We start from the raw sequence: 15,166 nt of genomic DNA, 5'->3' as shown, positions 1-15,166 counted from the left end.
GCAGTTCTGTCCAGTGGGGACGTTAAGGCCAGAGGCTCGGGGTCACTCAGGAGCCACCTGGAGTCCACCCCGACGGTTCTCTATTCAAGCACCTTGGCTGGTGAAACGCGCGCTGACTCAGGGACCAAGGTGCCCCCGAGACATTAAACAGGCTTTTTGGGAGAAGAAATCTGTCCGGCTCGGAAGGCAAAGCTCAGGGAAGCTTGGGGGCAGGGGGGATGGGGGCAGGCCCCGGGGTGTGACTGGGCCCCAGACGGGTCCCCCCATCCACCCCGGGCCCCTCAGCATGGCCCCCTCTGTCGTCTCCCGGTGCCCAGGGTCAGAGGACAGGCTGGGCTCACGAAAGTCCAGATCCAACTCGCCCTCTGCAGCCTGACCGTTCTGACTAACTGATGGGACCCGATGTCCTCGGAAAGGGACTGATGACATGACCACGTGGTGTCCCAGAAACGCAAGCCCAGCGTCTCTGGTGGGCCACCCTCATGCTTGGGTTTAACTAAGTGTCCCCCCTAGGACCCCCAGGACAGGCCTGGGGACCGGCGTGCGGCCACTGTCCCTCAGAAACCCCAGGGAGTCCCCACTCTGTGCCAGGAAAAGACGCCACGTCAGCCCGGGCCCCGCTGCCGGGCTAAAGCGCAGCGGCTCCGAGCCACGCACCCCTCGACGATGACGGAACCCAGGACCATCCCCACGTGTCCTCTGAGCCCCTCTCGCCCCGCCCCTGCCCACCAGCGCGGGCTTCCGCAAAAATAGTTTCCCATCGCACAAATCATTTTAACTCAAAAGAGCATGCCTCCACAAACATCCTCAGAAATGCAAAAGCAACGTTCAGAAGAAAAACCCCCAAAACCCTAGAGAACGCCCGGCTGAGACAAGCCGCAATTACTGTCCTCGGTTGGTTTGATAAAATTTCCTCCCCGCCTCTCCTCAGGACGACAAGCCTTCACTCAAAGACTTTCTTTTTTAAAAATAACTACAGTAACCCACCATTAGAACAGAGATTGCATTCTAATCCACCCTTTCTTTTTCTCTGGTTTCCAAACTGGCACCTTCCTGACTTCAGAGAAGGAAAAAATGTAAACTTCTACAAAACGTCCAGCAGCTGCCTCGAGGCCAGCCCAAGCCGGAATTCAAGCTACAGCAGGAAAGTGAGAAGGATTTGCGAAGGACTGACCCCCCTGCCGCCCCCGCCCCACTCCCACCACCCCCCACCCCTAGCCCACACCATCTTCTGAACTACTCCAGTGACAAGAAGGTGTCAAGGACCAGCGAAAGACAGTGCCCCAGGGAGCCCCTGCCCAGAGCCTTCCAGAACAAAGGGATGCTTATCCAAACATCTCTCCTTCACTGTTGGAGTCTGGGAGGGTGGTGTGCTTAAAGAAAAAAGAACTGTGTTTTCAAAAAGCATAGCAACGCGCAGTTTCATCTGCTGCTGCTTCTCCAGCCACCCCTGAAGCCCAGTGGCTTTCAACAGCACTCGAAGCCATCCCCCGCCTCCCTCCAGCCGTGACCCAGGTCACATAGCACAGCTCAGGAGGAGACGTCTGCACCTGCTTCCTGCCCACGCCTTCCCGGGCCCCTGTGCTGGGGCCCAAGAACGCACTGTCACTGGGGGCAGCGGGTTCCGGGAATGCTTCTCCTCATGTACTGCTATTCTTCTGGGTCATCTGGACGATTATTATTGTCTGTGGTTGACAGCTCATAGTGCTGCATCTTCAGAAATGAATTAACCACACACACAGCTCACAAGAGCAGCAGAGGGGAAGGAATCTGGCTGGCGGCACCCATTCGCACAGTGACCTCACGTGCAGAGACGGAGCTCTTCCTGTTCTCTCTGCTATTGGTCACTCCATTGCTCCCTGAACCGCTAGAGGCGCGGGAGAGCAGCCTGGGGAGAGGGGTCCATTTGCAAGTAGACACACGCTTTTCCAAGAGCATAGAAGAGAGGCTACACCTCTCACAACGGGAAAATACAGGCAAACAATGTCATTCCCTCCAACAAATTGCTGGCAAAATACTGGAACCAACTCAAGTGCCCATATGCAGGAGGGGACTTGACAACCACATGACGGTTGAATAAATCCGCACACCCGAGTGCCAGGCAGCTGTAAAAGAAAGAAAGGAGGTGGACGATCTCTATGAACTGCTTTCCAGGGTAGACTGTGGAGTGGACAACTGCAAAGTTCAAAAGGGTGGAGTTTTTTTGGTTTTTTTTGCGGTACGCGGGCCTCTCACTGCTGTGGCCTCTCCCGTTGCGGAGCACAGGCTCCGGACGCGCAGGCCCAGCGGCCATGGCTCACGGGCCCAGCCGCTCCGCGGCATGTGGGATCTTCCCAGACTGGGGCACGAACCCGCGTCCCCTGCATCGGCAGGCGGACCCCCAACCCCTGCGCCACCAGGGAAGCCCCCAAAAGGGTTTTTATAGCACTCTACCCTCATGGAAGCAAGGAGGTATCAGAAAATGCACCTATTTGTTCAATGCAAACAAACCACAGAAAGGATAGACCAGAACCTAAGAGAACTGCTTACCTAGAGGGCATGGCTGGGGATGGAGTGCAAAGAACAGAGGACGGAGCAGGACAGGGTGGGGTGCCACGCCTCTGAGTGCACCTGCTTGTGTAGATCTGACCCTTAGGACTGTGGTTACATTTCACATACCCCCACCCCAAATACATCAATAACTAAAATTGGCCAGAACGGGGCACAGCCATCACTGAGTACACACAACCACAGACGAATCTAACTGTATCACAAATGATTAACCCGCTCTGAAGGGAAGGGAGCAGAAAGGAACCAACCTAGGTAACTCTGTGAAACAGAATTTCCACTGTACAGTGTAAGCTAATGGCAAAGAGAACGTGAACAAATATCGTCCTCCCACGGGGGCATGGGTTAGCAATCCTGAACGACTCTGTACGTGTAATATATTTTATTTTACCAATAAGTAAAAGTACTGAGAATCATGAGAGCCAGCTTTGGAGAAGGAAAGATATTAAAAAAAGCCTCGGGGCTTCCCTGGTGGCGCAGTGGTTGGGAGTCCGCCTGCCGAGGCAGGGGACGCGGGTTCGTGCCCCGGTCCGGGAAGATCCCACGTGCCGCGGAGCGGCTGGGCCCGTGAGCCATGGCCGCTGAGCCTGCGCGTCCGGAGCCTGTGCTCCGCAACGGGAGAGGCCACAGCAGTGAGAGGCCCGCGTACCTCAAAAAAAAAAAAAAAAAAGCCTCGAATGAATCCTGTGGTCTTTGATTGCAAAGCGTTATCAGAATGAACTTACACTTTTTAACATATACATACAGATGGATAAATATAGATAAATATATAAATGCATGTGTTTGCTTGTTTAAGTACATACATACATTTTAGAAGCAATGACACCCCAGTAGAAATGAGCACGCTTTGCACCCAGATCCTGGTTTCTAAACACCACTAGCCAATAAAATGAACAGGGCCCCTTGGAGAAATGGTGGAGTCCATGAGCCTAGAATATCTTTAATGCTAGAAAGTAAGGAAAGACTCAAAAACGAGGAAAGCTTATCGGAAGGACACAGAAGCCCACTGGGAAAAAGCTCCCAATGGTCAAAGCTGGGACAACTTGAACAACAAAATAAATAATGACAGTATTGGATTAGAGCCTACAGAACAAAATGTCCAAGAATCATATTGACATGAATAAATGAGTAATTTGCCCTTATATTAAAGTTCCAACTAACAAATGTAGAAAGAATGATGGAAATAGAAAATCAACATTAGGCAAACACTACAGTAATAATTTTTGCAGGTAATAACCATTGATGGACACTAAAATTTTTGGAGAAAGTATCATGAGAGGTATGACAGCTGTGTGGTTTCATGGTATCTCCCTCACAAGAGATTATAATTTGCAAAGGGAAAAACGGTAACTTTACGATGGATAACGCTGGAAAACACCCCCTCAACCAAGCAAGCAAAGTGAGCATCACTGATGATGATAAATGCCATCCTTTACTGCCTGCGTCTGGTCTGAATTGTGTCCCCAAATCCATCTGTTGGAGACCTAGTCCCCAGGACCTCAGGATGTGACTGTATGTGGAAACGGGGCCTTGAAGGGGTAATTAAGGTAAATAAGGCCATAGGGTTGTTCCCTAATCCCATATGACTGGTGTCCTTATAAGAAGAGGACAGAGGTCACATAAGGACACAGCGAGAAGGCAGGGTCTACACACCAAGGTAAGAGGCGTTAGGAGGAACCAACCCTGACGACACCTTGATCTCCACCTTCCAGCCTCCAGGATGCGAGACCATGAAGGTCTGTTGTCTAACCCCCTCGTCTGTGTTATTTTATCCAGTAGCCACAGGAAACTCACACAGTCCGGTGTGATCCGACAAGAAAGGCACAATTTCACTTCTGTGGTGCTCAACCTCGTCGTGAGAAAACGTCAGGTAATCCCACACTGAGAGACGCTCTCCGAAGTGAGCGTCCTGGACGATGCAAGCGTCGAGGTGCTGCAAGACCAAGGAGCTGAAGAGCCACGACAGGCTGGGAGGTGAGGGGACAGGCGAGGCCCTGCATGGAAAAGCCCTAAGCAGGAAAACTGACAAGCTCCAAAGCACCTGTTGACTAGTTAATATCACTCTTAATTTCCTGGTTTCAAGAACTGTACTTTGAACTATTAACATTAGGGTGAGCTGGGGGTATGGGAGCTCTGTCCTATTTTGCAGTTTTTCCTTAAGTTTAAAATCATTTCAAATAAAAATCTTAAAAAAACCATCGAGGTTATAAACTGGTGACCGACTAGCCCAAGTCAACCCACAGATGAGTTCTGGCTGAAAATGTTAACAGCGAATTTGAATTCGCTGCCAACAACACAACCCCAGAGATACAATTTCCAACCCAGGCGTGTGGCTTCCCTTCAAACATCAGAAGCTGCGGCGCTACCTCTGGGCAAGCCACGCCGCCCACTGCATCTGCAGGACCAAAGCCCCCCGTGTCCTGACGCCGCTCCCCGCATCCAGATGGCCTGAGGAGGTACAACCCTGAGGGCACAGGGGCCCCAGCCCCCCACAGGGGAGAGCCCAGGGCTTCCCTCAGAGCTTGTCCCCAAGCACGTGTGTGTCTCGAGACTCAGAGGGAAGTCCTGGGGCCGGAACTGGTCAGGACTTCTGTGCACACGGCCCACCCCAGCATTTAGATGCTACAGTCGTCAAGGTGCACGAACCCCACACAGGTGATACTGGGAGAGCGACACCCACTTCCCCGCCACCCTCTGGCCCGTGACGGGCATACAAGCCTCACACAGCAACAGACATCCTCCCTCCTGCTCCCTCCTGGGGCTTTGAACTGTGAGGAGGGGACACACGCACAGACACAGAGGCGGCCCTCACCCAGCACCAGCGCAGGGCCCCTGTCTGGCCCTGACCACCCCTGGGTGGAGCTCCCTCCACCCTGTGAGCTGCAAGATGTCCTGGAAAACGCCCTCTTTGCTAAAGCTCCTCCGAGGCTGGAGTCTGTTCCTGCACCGCCGACTATGAACTGAACAAGCGCTAACTAACCCCCGTCCCGGCTTACGAATGACGAAATGCAGGCAGGGAGGCCAACACCCCACTCGAGATCACAGCTGGTTTTTGTTGAGTCAACGTATGAGCCAATGAATAAACATCTCGGAGAACAAATGATACCCTCGTGTTTACTTGTGAGTGTTTCATGACGCAGATTTTCTTACTACCCTCTAGATTACTCGCTTCTCTCACTATGCAACGACTTCAGACGGGCGATTCCAGCCCCTCCCCACGAGGCTCACACTGTGAACAGCAGCCACACTGCCCCAGCCTCTGAGCTGGTCGCCGTGATGGTCCTCCTGTGTGGCTGGTCCTCCTGTGTGGCGGCCGCCGAGCCTCCCACGGACTCACCACGAGAGGTGCACGGCCGTCACGGGTCAGAGCTGGGCAGGCAGCTCGGTCTGTGCTCTGACCACAGCCCCATCGCTGGTCCTCCGGGAGGGGGTGTCAGACGCGCAGAGGGGCGGACCTTCCATTTTGGCCACTTCCCGGGCCAAACATCACTGATGCTAGGACATCACTGTCATTGGACTCAATCCCTTCCGAACTTTATGACAATCCTGATGGATGGACGGCCTGATTGATGAGTAATTTTTAGACAATAGCCATTGAAACTGAACTTAGCTCTTCAAGAGACTGGCTTTTGGTTTTCTAATTCTCAGAGTTTCCGAAGAATCTGCTTCTCTCAGGCTTTGCTTCCTTCTGGGGGTAGCAAAGGTCTCATCTTCGTTGACCAGGGAAAGGTGACCATTCAATCTTGATTTACAAATCAAGGTTCTGATTAGAGGCTGTGAGCATTCTAACTGGCCAGAACACGGCCATTTCTGACCCATCTTTTAGGCAGGGGACTTTGTCACTTGCTACAGGGACCAGTTAACCACGGCAGCGTTGTGCCCTGAGTAACTTCTAGAGGGGGCTGTGCATCTGCTCCCCGTTTCCATCCCTCTCAGCTGGACGGTCTATTGCAACAGCCTCTACGTCACTGCCGGCTGCCCGGCCAAGGGCCCTGAGCTGGGAAAGGCTGCAGCCCAGCAGGCTCCCCGCGCCGGCCGGGACGCTCAGCAGAGCAGCAGAGACCACCTGCAAATCAGCACGACTGGGCGCGGCCAAACGACAGGGTCGGAATCTGGACAGTCTGATGGTTTGGGAAGCAAGGGACATAAACGAAGCAAAACACTGTGATGGGTTTGAACACAGGCTCTGAGGACACACACGCTGGGCCCCAGGCATGCCCGACACAGAGATTCCGGAGACGACATGGAGCAGAAGCCCCGGCTACACGGGCCACCACCATCCGTCAGCCGGGTCCCACCCACAGACAGCACAGAGCCGTAATGAGCGCCGGGGGCTCAAAGCAAAGCCCCTGGAGATCAGGGCAGTGGGCTCTGGCTTGTTTATTTCATTGTACCAGTAACCGGCTCGAGTTGGTTTCCTAAGAAAATACTGAGAACATTTTTTTTAATGTAAGGATCTTTATGGCAGGACATCCCAAAAGACATTGGCTGGCGGTGAGGTCCTGAGGGTAGGGGCCCCTGGAGACGGCCCTACTCAGAAAGGGGCTTGGGGGGAGGGGGGAACCCCGATAAACAAAACAAAATCAGCCCTGCTCTTCAAGCTCCAGGTTCACACCAGCCTGATCTGACAAGGAGGGTGGGTGTGGGCGTGTGTGTGGCTGTGTGTGTGTGTGTCGGGTCTATGCGTGTCCTGGGTGTGTCTGTGTGTGTGTGTCGGGTCTATGTGTGTCCTGGGTGTGTATGTCTGTGTGTCTGTGTGTGTGTGTGGCGGGTCTATGTGTGTCCTGTGTGTGTGTGTCTGTGTGTGCGCTAGGTCTGCATGTGTGTGTCTGTGTGTGTGTGGCGGGTCTATGTGTGTCCTGGGTGCGTGTGTGTCTGTGTGTGCGCTAGGTCTGCATGTGCGTGTATTTGTGTGTCAGCGCACGTCCTGGGTGTGTGTGTGTGCATGCACGGACACGTCCCTGCCCTGTGAACTCACCGAGGGTCTGGACGCCGGGAAGCCCTGCGTTCAGGCCACGCGCCCCTCCCTCCGCTGCCCGCTCAGCCTCGCGCCTCAGCTGCAGGCCCTGGTCCCAAGCGCCCCGCTCCCCAGCACAGCCCACAGCCGCAGCACAGCCTGGCCCCCAGCGACCACCATGCCTCACAGCCCCCTTCCCCAGGGCCACTTCAGCCTCAAGCACACATCGCTTCCGGAGTCATCCAGAGCAAGGCTTCTCTGCTTCTGCACACTGGGGTTACAGACTTGCACATCTCGATGCCACGTTATAAAACCCCCAACACTGGAAGCACTAAAATGCCGCTGCTTCCCGCCAGGACCAAATTTCCAGCACAGGCTGAGCCCGCCGAGCTCACTCCTGCCGAGTTAGCTGCGTCCGCACCATGGCAGCAAGGGAAGAGCCTCCGCCCGGGGACGAGCGTCTCTCCACAGAAAGGGGAGCCACACAAACATACACGAGTAACAGCACAGCTCCTGACGAGGCTGCTCCGCGGTGCTGTGCCTCTGAGCTCGGCACTTCCTCAGCAGCCATCTACTGAGCCGCTGCTGTGAGCCAACGCTCAGTGCCGGGCATCGTGAGGAAGGAACCAGTGATCCCAAACAGGGTCCAGGGCAGCCCCTCCAGAAACGCACAGGCTGGCTTAAGAGGTGATCGATTTGCATAAACAATTACATACGGTCCTCGGAGGTGGTACTGACGCAGTGCAAAGACGGCCTGGAGGGAAACGTGGCCCTTCCCTGGGGACATCAGAGAGGGCTTCATGGAGGAGGTGGGACTGACCTCAGAGACGTGGAGAGAAGGCCTTCCAGACAAAGGGAGGGGCACATGCAAGGGTGGAGGCCCACCAGGCCTGGACTTCAGGGGAGAGCGAGCGTTTCCATTCCTCCAGACAGACATTCAAGCAGAAAGTCAGACTGGCAAGGTCTGCTAGAGACCGACCGTGAGGCCTGGAGTTGAAATGTGTCCTCAGGGAAACCTTAGTCACCGAAAGATTTTAAATAGGTGAGTAAGGCCACCTGGCATGTGTTTCTGGAAGATAAGCCTGGAACTCGGGGAGAATGAAGCAGGGAGAACAGTCAGGAAGCTTCTAGCTCAGGCAGAACCAGGGGAGGGATGGCGGGGCAGAGCCGGTGCGAGGGATGCTCTGAAAATAGGGTCACAGCCGGTCCTGCGCAGGGACCAGGACCCAGGAGGGCGCCAGGGTGCCAGGCTCAGAGCGGAGAGAAGGCAATGTGGTGACAGAGGACAGACACAGAGGACGTGCGGGCTCGGGGGTAACGTGCCCACCTGCACACCTGGAGCCGAGAAACCTGCCCGGAAACAGGAGCGAGGCCGAGGGAAGAGGTGGGTTTTGTGTCATCGGGAACACCTGCCCGGAGGTGATGGCTGAAATCACGGCATCCCCGTGAATTCAGAGAAGTACACGTTCATGCAGAGGGGCTGAAGGAACACCTGTGTTAGGGAGTTACAGCAGGTGGTGCCGCAGAGGTGGGGCTGACACCAGGGAAAGGGCGGCACCTGCAGGGCGTGGACTGCCAGCCCGGGGCTGGGGCGTCAGGGGCTGCGGCGGGGCACGGGCCTTGACGGAGCCCAGGTGAGCAGGGGTCTCTGGAGACGTGTGAGACCATTTTTGCAGTTCGAAAATGTGTATGGAAAGTGGAGATAGTAAAAATCGACTTTAAATAGTTTGAAGAAGGGAAGGGAGGTGGACGTCACATAAGATCTCTGGAACTTGGGAACCAGCGATGCCACTTCTGCACGCACACACCTAAAAGGACCAAAAGCAGGGTCTTGGAGAGACGCTTGCACACCCACATTCATGGCCGCATTATTCACAATAGCCTAAAGGTGGGAGCAACCCAAGTGCCCATTGACGGATGCCTGGATAAACAAAATGTATGTCGTCCATCCACACCAGAGAATATGATTCAGCCTTAAAAAGGAGGACATTCTGGGACTTCCCAGGCGGTCCAGTGGTTGAGACTCTGCCCTTCCTCTGCAGGGTGCGCAGGTTCAATCCCTAGTCGGGGAACTAAGATCCCACATGCCGCATGGCACTGCCCCCCCCACAAAAAAGGAGGACTTTCTGACATTTGCTACAACACGGATGGACCTTGAGGGCTTGGTGCTCAGTGGAACAAACCAGACACAAAAGGACAAACCCTCTATGACTCTATTTACACGAGGCTCCCAGAGTAGCCAAAATCATAAAGACAGAAGGGAGAAGGGGGGGTGCCGGGGGCGCGGGGCTGAAGACGGGAGTGGGAGCTCGTGTTTAACGGGGACAGAGTTTCAGTTTTTCGAGATCAAGAGAGTCCTGGAGATGGAGGGTGGTGACGGCTGCACAACAACGTGAAACGTACTTTACTCCCGTCGCTGAACTGCAGGATTGAAAACGGTTCAGAAGGTCAATTTTATGTTCTGTGTATTTTACCACAATTTAAAATGTTTTGTGAGCTTCAGAAAGAGAGGGAGAGAGGTAGGTAGGGTGAGAGGGGCATTCTCAGGTCAGGACGGTTTGCCTGTGGATGGAAAGGGCGTGAGAGAGAGGGATGGAGCAGGCAGACAGCGGGGGCGGAGGAAGGGAGGGAAGGTTCCCGAGCAAGAGAAGGAAAACGTCCTTCCCTGAGGAAGGAGGGAATGATGACCAGAGGGACGTGAGAAACCGGCGAAACCGTCAGGATGAAAGAGAGAACAGAGCAACGGCTGTCGGGTGATGCCATCAGCCTGCGAAAGCACAAATACAGACGAACACTGGCCAGAAAGTGTGGACGGCTGGGCGGAGCTGGGTTCTGAGGGAACCAAGACGGGGCCTGACCTTCGTGGGGAATGAGGGTCGGGGGGCAGGGTGAGACGGGAGCTGCAGTGAGAGCGACTATGTCCTGACTCACTGGCTTCCCTCGATGGCCGTCTCACTGAGGAGGGGACGAAAACACAGGTGGACGGACCCGGAGGCTGGCACATAGTAGGGCTTCAGGTAATGTTGGTGGAATGGGATGGAACAGTATACAACGGGACAAAATAGAAAATTCTGGCGGGAAACGTCTTTGTGTGACTTCAGGCAATCAAACATATATTTAGTTCTTATTACTGCACATACGGAATGGATAAACAAGGTCCTACCGCACAGCACAGGGAGCTACATTCAGTAGCCCACGGTAAACCATCATGGAAAAGAATATGAAAAAGAATGTGTGTATCTATATCTATAAATATTTTATATGTATAGCTGAATCACAGCAGAAATCAATGAAACATTGTAAATCAACTACACCTCAATAAACTAAATTTTATATATATCTATATATATTGCATTTTCCAATAAACTCCTTGAAAAATCACACCGTCAAGTGTCGAATCAACACTGTATCACAGCACACGATCCTGACACAGGGAAAACCGTACTTTTTAAAGGACAGGTGCACATCTGTGTCCCCAATACATTTGTCGTTCTTATCGCCGACAAAGATAAACTGAAGGCAGAGAGAATTACGGTTACAATGGGGCAAAACAAACGGCTCACCACTCAAAACCGAAAGCACAAGAAAAGTCTCTTCAAAACACTGAACTGTTTCCCAGAGAGAACCAAGCTCTCCAACTGACTAATGGCGATTATCAGGATAAGGGAAAATCAGTCCGTATATCCCCCTCCTCCAAAAACGACATTTATTGTAAATCAGAAATACCCAAGATTGTGGCGCACACATCTACGAAGGTGACATCTGTTCTTAGAAGCCTTTTTACCCAAAGTCAATACCGTGTGTCCAACCCCACTGCCATCCGGGGGATTTTCCACCGCTGTTCACAAACAATCCCAAGAAAACGAATGCTAGGAAGAGGGAGATGCTAGTCCTGGCCAGCACCAATCCATCTAAGATTCTTTATACAATCATACACATGAATATTCCTCGCTGCAAAACGAAATCAAAGAAGAGAAATGAGGACAAATTCACTCGAACTCACCAAATGGTGCCAGAGATGGACGGTGATGAGGGGGGAGCCCGATAAATTCTGGGAGAGCTTTGGCGTCGGGAAGACCTCCAGGGAAATCAGGTAGCTGCTCACAGACAGCAAGCAGTGCTTGTAATTTGCTGCCTCAGCAATCCTTGGAAAGAAATGAAAAATCATTACAAAACACACAGAAAAGAAAAAAACCCTTGGGTTTAAAATTTAATGTTAAGTCTGAGATTTTTTGAAATCGTTTTTGGAGGGAGCTTTGATTTCTATCAAAGAGCTGCTCTCTCTAGGGCTTGATGCTGGTACCGAAAGGTGAGAGGGAGCCCTTGACCTCACAGAGCCTATAATCTAGTAGAAGAAGGGGATTGGCCCAGGACGTGGGGAAGAACAGAAAGGTCAAAACAATGAGCCTGAATCCCAGCCATCCATTTACTTGACCTTGGACAGTGACTTACCTATTGGAACTCTGTCTGCCCTCACTATAAACCGGTGTGGTAAGTAGTAGTGTGATAGACAGCTGTTGTCTTGTCACCCAGTAGCCCTTCACCCTTCTCCTGATAAAGGCACCTGAGCTTCCCTCCAGGTGATACCCCTTCCCCACGTGCAGCCCACGTGCTTTGGAGGCAACTCCATCCTTGACTAAGAGTAAAGCCTGCTATCCTGACCTGACTGCACCAGTGCACTGCATTCCTCAGACCATGCTGACTGTTCAGACGTGAGCACATGGTCCAAGAAGATCCGAGGAGAAGTGACAAGATTCAGAAGGAAATGCTGGATTCTCACTTCTCTCTGCTAGACATCAGCCCTGAAGCATGAGGTCCCAGAAGTGGTTTACAATCACGAGCAGAGAGACTGACTGGGAAGGGGATCCACCCCCTGAGAGCTGAGAGATGGAGTTGAGTGACATCGACTGGATGCTGGATCGAGCAGCCCGTGCACCTTTCAGCTCATGTGATCCAGCGAACTCCTCGTTTGCTTAAAACAGTTTACGGGGCTTCCCTGGTGGCACAGTGGTTAAGAATCCACCTGCCAATGCAGGGGACATGGGTTCGAGCCCTGGTCTGGGAAGATCCCACATGCCGCGGAGCAACTAAGCCCGTGCGCCACAACTACTGAGCCCGTGCTCTAGAGCCCACGAGCCACAACTACTGAGCCCGTATGCCACAACTACTGAAGCCTGCACGTCTAGAGCCCGTGCGCCACAACAAGAGAAGCCACCGCAATGAGAAGCCCGCGCACCGCAACGAAGAGAACCCCCGTTGGCCGCAACTAGAGAAAGCCCGTGCGCAGCAACAGAGACCCAACGCAGCCAGACACAATAAATAAATAAAATAAAATAATAAAATAAATAAATTAAAAAGAAAATTTAAAAATACAGCTTACGCTGGGGTTTCTGTCACTTACAACCCAATCAAAAGAATCCTGACTGGTATACACAGTACTTATCTCATGGAGTTATGAGGCTGAAATGATATTCAGGGCCAGCACTAGGGCTAGGCAAGCAAGGAGCCTGGGGTGCAAGATCTAAGAAGGTGTTCACGTTCAGGGCCTGCCCCTTGCAGTGCTTGAATGACTCCCAGAACGCACACCGACCTGAATGTTGTGTTCTCGGTGTCTGCTCAAGCCCTCGCCCCGCCTGGCGTGTGGTAGGTGATCAGCAGATGTCTGTTGCCTGAATCTGAATTTCAGACACAGCGACACTAGGATGCTTTCGGCGTGGAGTCATCCGGCCCGCGCTCGGGCCGCCCAGTCGCCTGCGGGTCTCTTGCCCAACCTGGACTCTGCGTGTCTCCTATTCACTCTCCAAAGCTCGACTGGGGATTCTGCCCCCCACACGCGTTTATGCCCACAGGACTATCTTCGTAACATCGAGCCGACCCCTGGGAGCCGGGGGCACCATCCTCTTCCTCCTCCCTCAACTACTTGCGCCTACTAACTGGCCTCAAAGCTGCTGACCTGGACTGGAGCCCGCGGGACCCACGCAGCTCCTGCAACCGCCCCCCTTCACACACCGCACCCGGCTCTGCACACAGGGTCCTTATACGTGTCCCTAAAAAAGAGCAGGTCCCCAGGAGCACAGAGAACTGTTCCTGGAATTGTCCATATGAGATGTTTAAAAAAATATCGCTGTAAAGATTTAAAGCCCAGCCCTGTCTTCAGGGAAAGACCCTGCAAGAGGGTCTTTCCAACGGAAGGTCACCAAGGACCCCGGTCTGTAGCAAAACAGAGGCATGGTTTCCTCGTGTCTGGATATCACCGAGGTTGGAATCTTGAGCGGCTGCTGGAAGCTCTGAGAACATGGCTGGTTTTCTGTCTGATTGCTCTTCTCTGGGAAAATGGCACTGGTGCAAGCCCAGGACGAGAAGACACACACAGAATAAGTCACACACATTAAAAAAAAACACAAAAGACACTGAAAAGAAAGGAGCACGCTACTTCAGCGTTTCTCAACCACTGTTTTCCTCATCACCCCCTCAAGAGTCTTATTAGACATTTTTTTCCTAACACCCCGCCATTAACCCACCAACACCCCGCCCATCCCGTGAGATTTTGGTGCCACAGAGATACAGTAAATCTGCTTACGTACATAAAACACGCTCCATACAACTCTGCAGAGTCACAACCACTGTCATAGGTCAGACTCCTTGTCCCCAAAACCAATCTTCACCCCACAGAGGTGATATCACCCCCACTGAAAATGTGTGGGGTTCAGCCCCTGCCGTGGAAACCTAAGACTGGCTTGACGTCACCAGGGACCAAACCAGACCCAAAGACAGAAGGATGTGGTCCCCGGTGACACAGAGGCCAGCTCGCTCGCAGAACGATGGGGCTGCCCAGGCGGACGACCTCTCCGCCCATGATTCCGGGGAGCTGAGATGTTCTGCGCTCACCCTTGCCAAGACCTCACAGCCCACGCTTCCCTCCGCAGGACTCCGTGCACTCATCACGTACGTAATTCCAGCAAGCAAGCTAGAAGTCATTCTTCTAGCAAAAATTAGGACTCCAATATTAGCCAACAATAAAATCACAACCCTGGGCATAAAACTCTAAAAATACAGCATCATTTGTCACACACGCCTCCTCCCCCTCCGTGTACGTTTTCTAATAGATCATCCAGTCAGCTGTCCTCTCCCACTGGGAGGTAAGGTCCCTCAGGGCCGCATTCTTACCCATTCTGTTCATTGCTCTCCCAGCTCCCAGAACCATGCCTGACACACGGTACGTTTTCAATTAACATGTGTTGAATGAATGAATCTTCTCACAGGCAGACAATATGGAACATATTGGAACAAATATAAAACACATGGAGAACCTTCTCTCGACAGACAGAACGCAAATCCAGAGCGGATTCCTGGGTTCCACCCCGGGAACACATGGACTCAGCCAGATGTAGTCTGGGAAACACCGCCTTTGAGGGCAGGAATTGATACCAGACTCACCAAGTCACGGGAAGGCTGACGGTCTACACTGCACCCTCAGGAGCATTTTTCATCCGGAAAAGTGCGATTTCCCAATATGGACAGGTTTACAAGGATGCTCTCCAGTGACTCACTTCTCATGCAGCCAGGGAGGCCCTGCCTCCTGGCTGGGTTCGCCCTGTGGAGAGGCCCCGTTGGGGGTCCGGGGTCGCCGGGCCAGGAGGAGCCCACCGCTTCAACGCGACC

The 15,166-nt window shown here is 53.0% G+C and overlaps 1 protein-coding gene across 3 annotated transcripts in view; it reads right to left on the bottom strand.

Annotated features, from left to right (window-relative positions):
- Positions 1-15,166, bottom strand: part of ADGRD1 (adhesion G protein-coupled receptor D1) — a 144,119-nt gene that overhangs the window by 79,775 nt on the left and 49,178 nt on the right. For all 3 annotated transcript variants that reach the window (XM_079941918.1, XM_079941916.1, XM_079941917.1), the window contains one exon: positions 11,508-11,649. In XM_079941918.1, coding sequence (XP_079798044.1) covers positions 11,508-11,649 — 142 coding nt within the window. The remainder of the gene's footprint in view (positions 1-11,507; positions 11,650-15,166) is intronic.

This window comes from Stenella coeruleoalba, assembly GCF_951394435.1.
Source record: "Stenella coeruleoalba genome assembly, chromosome: 14".
Classification (NCBI taxonomy): domain Eukaryota; kingdom Metazoa; phylum Chordata; class Mammalia; order Artiodactyla; family Delphinidae; genus Stenella; species Stenella coeruleoalba.
Note: the sequence above shows the minus strand (reverse complement) of the source record. Positions and strands in the feature narration are given on the sequence as shown.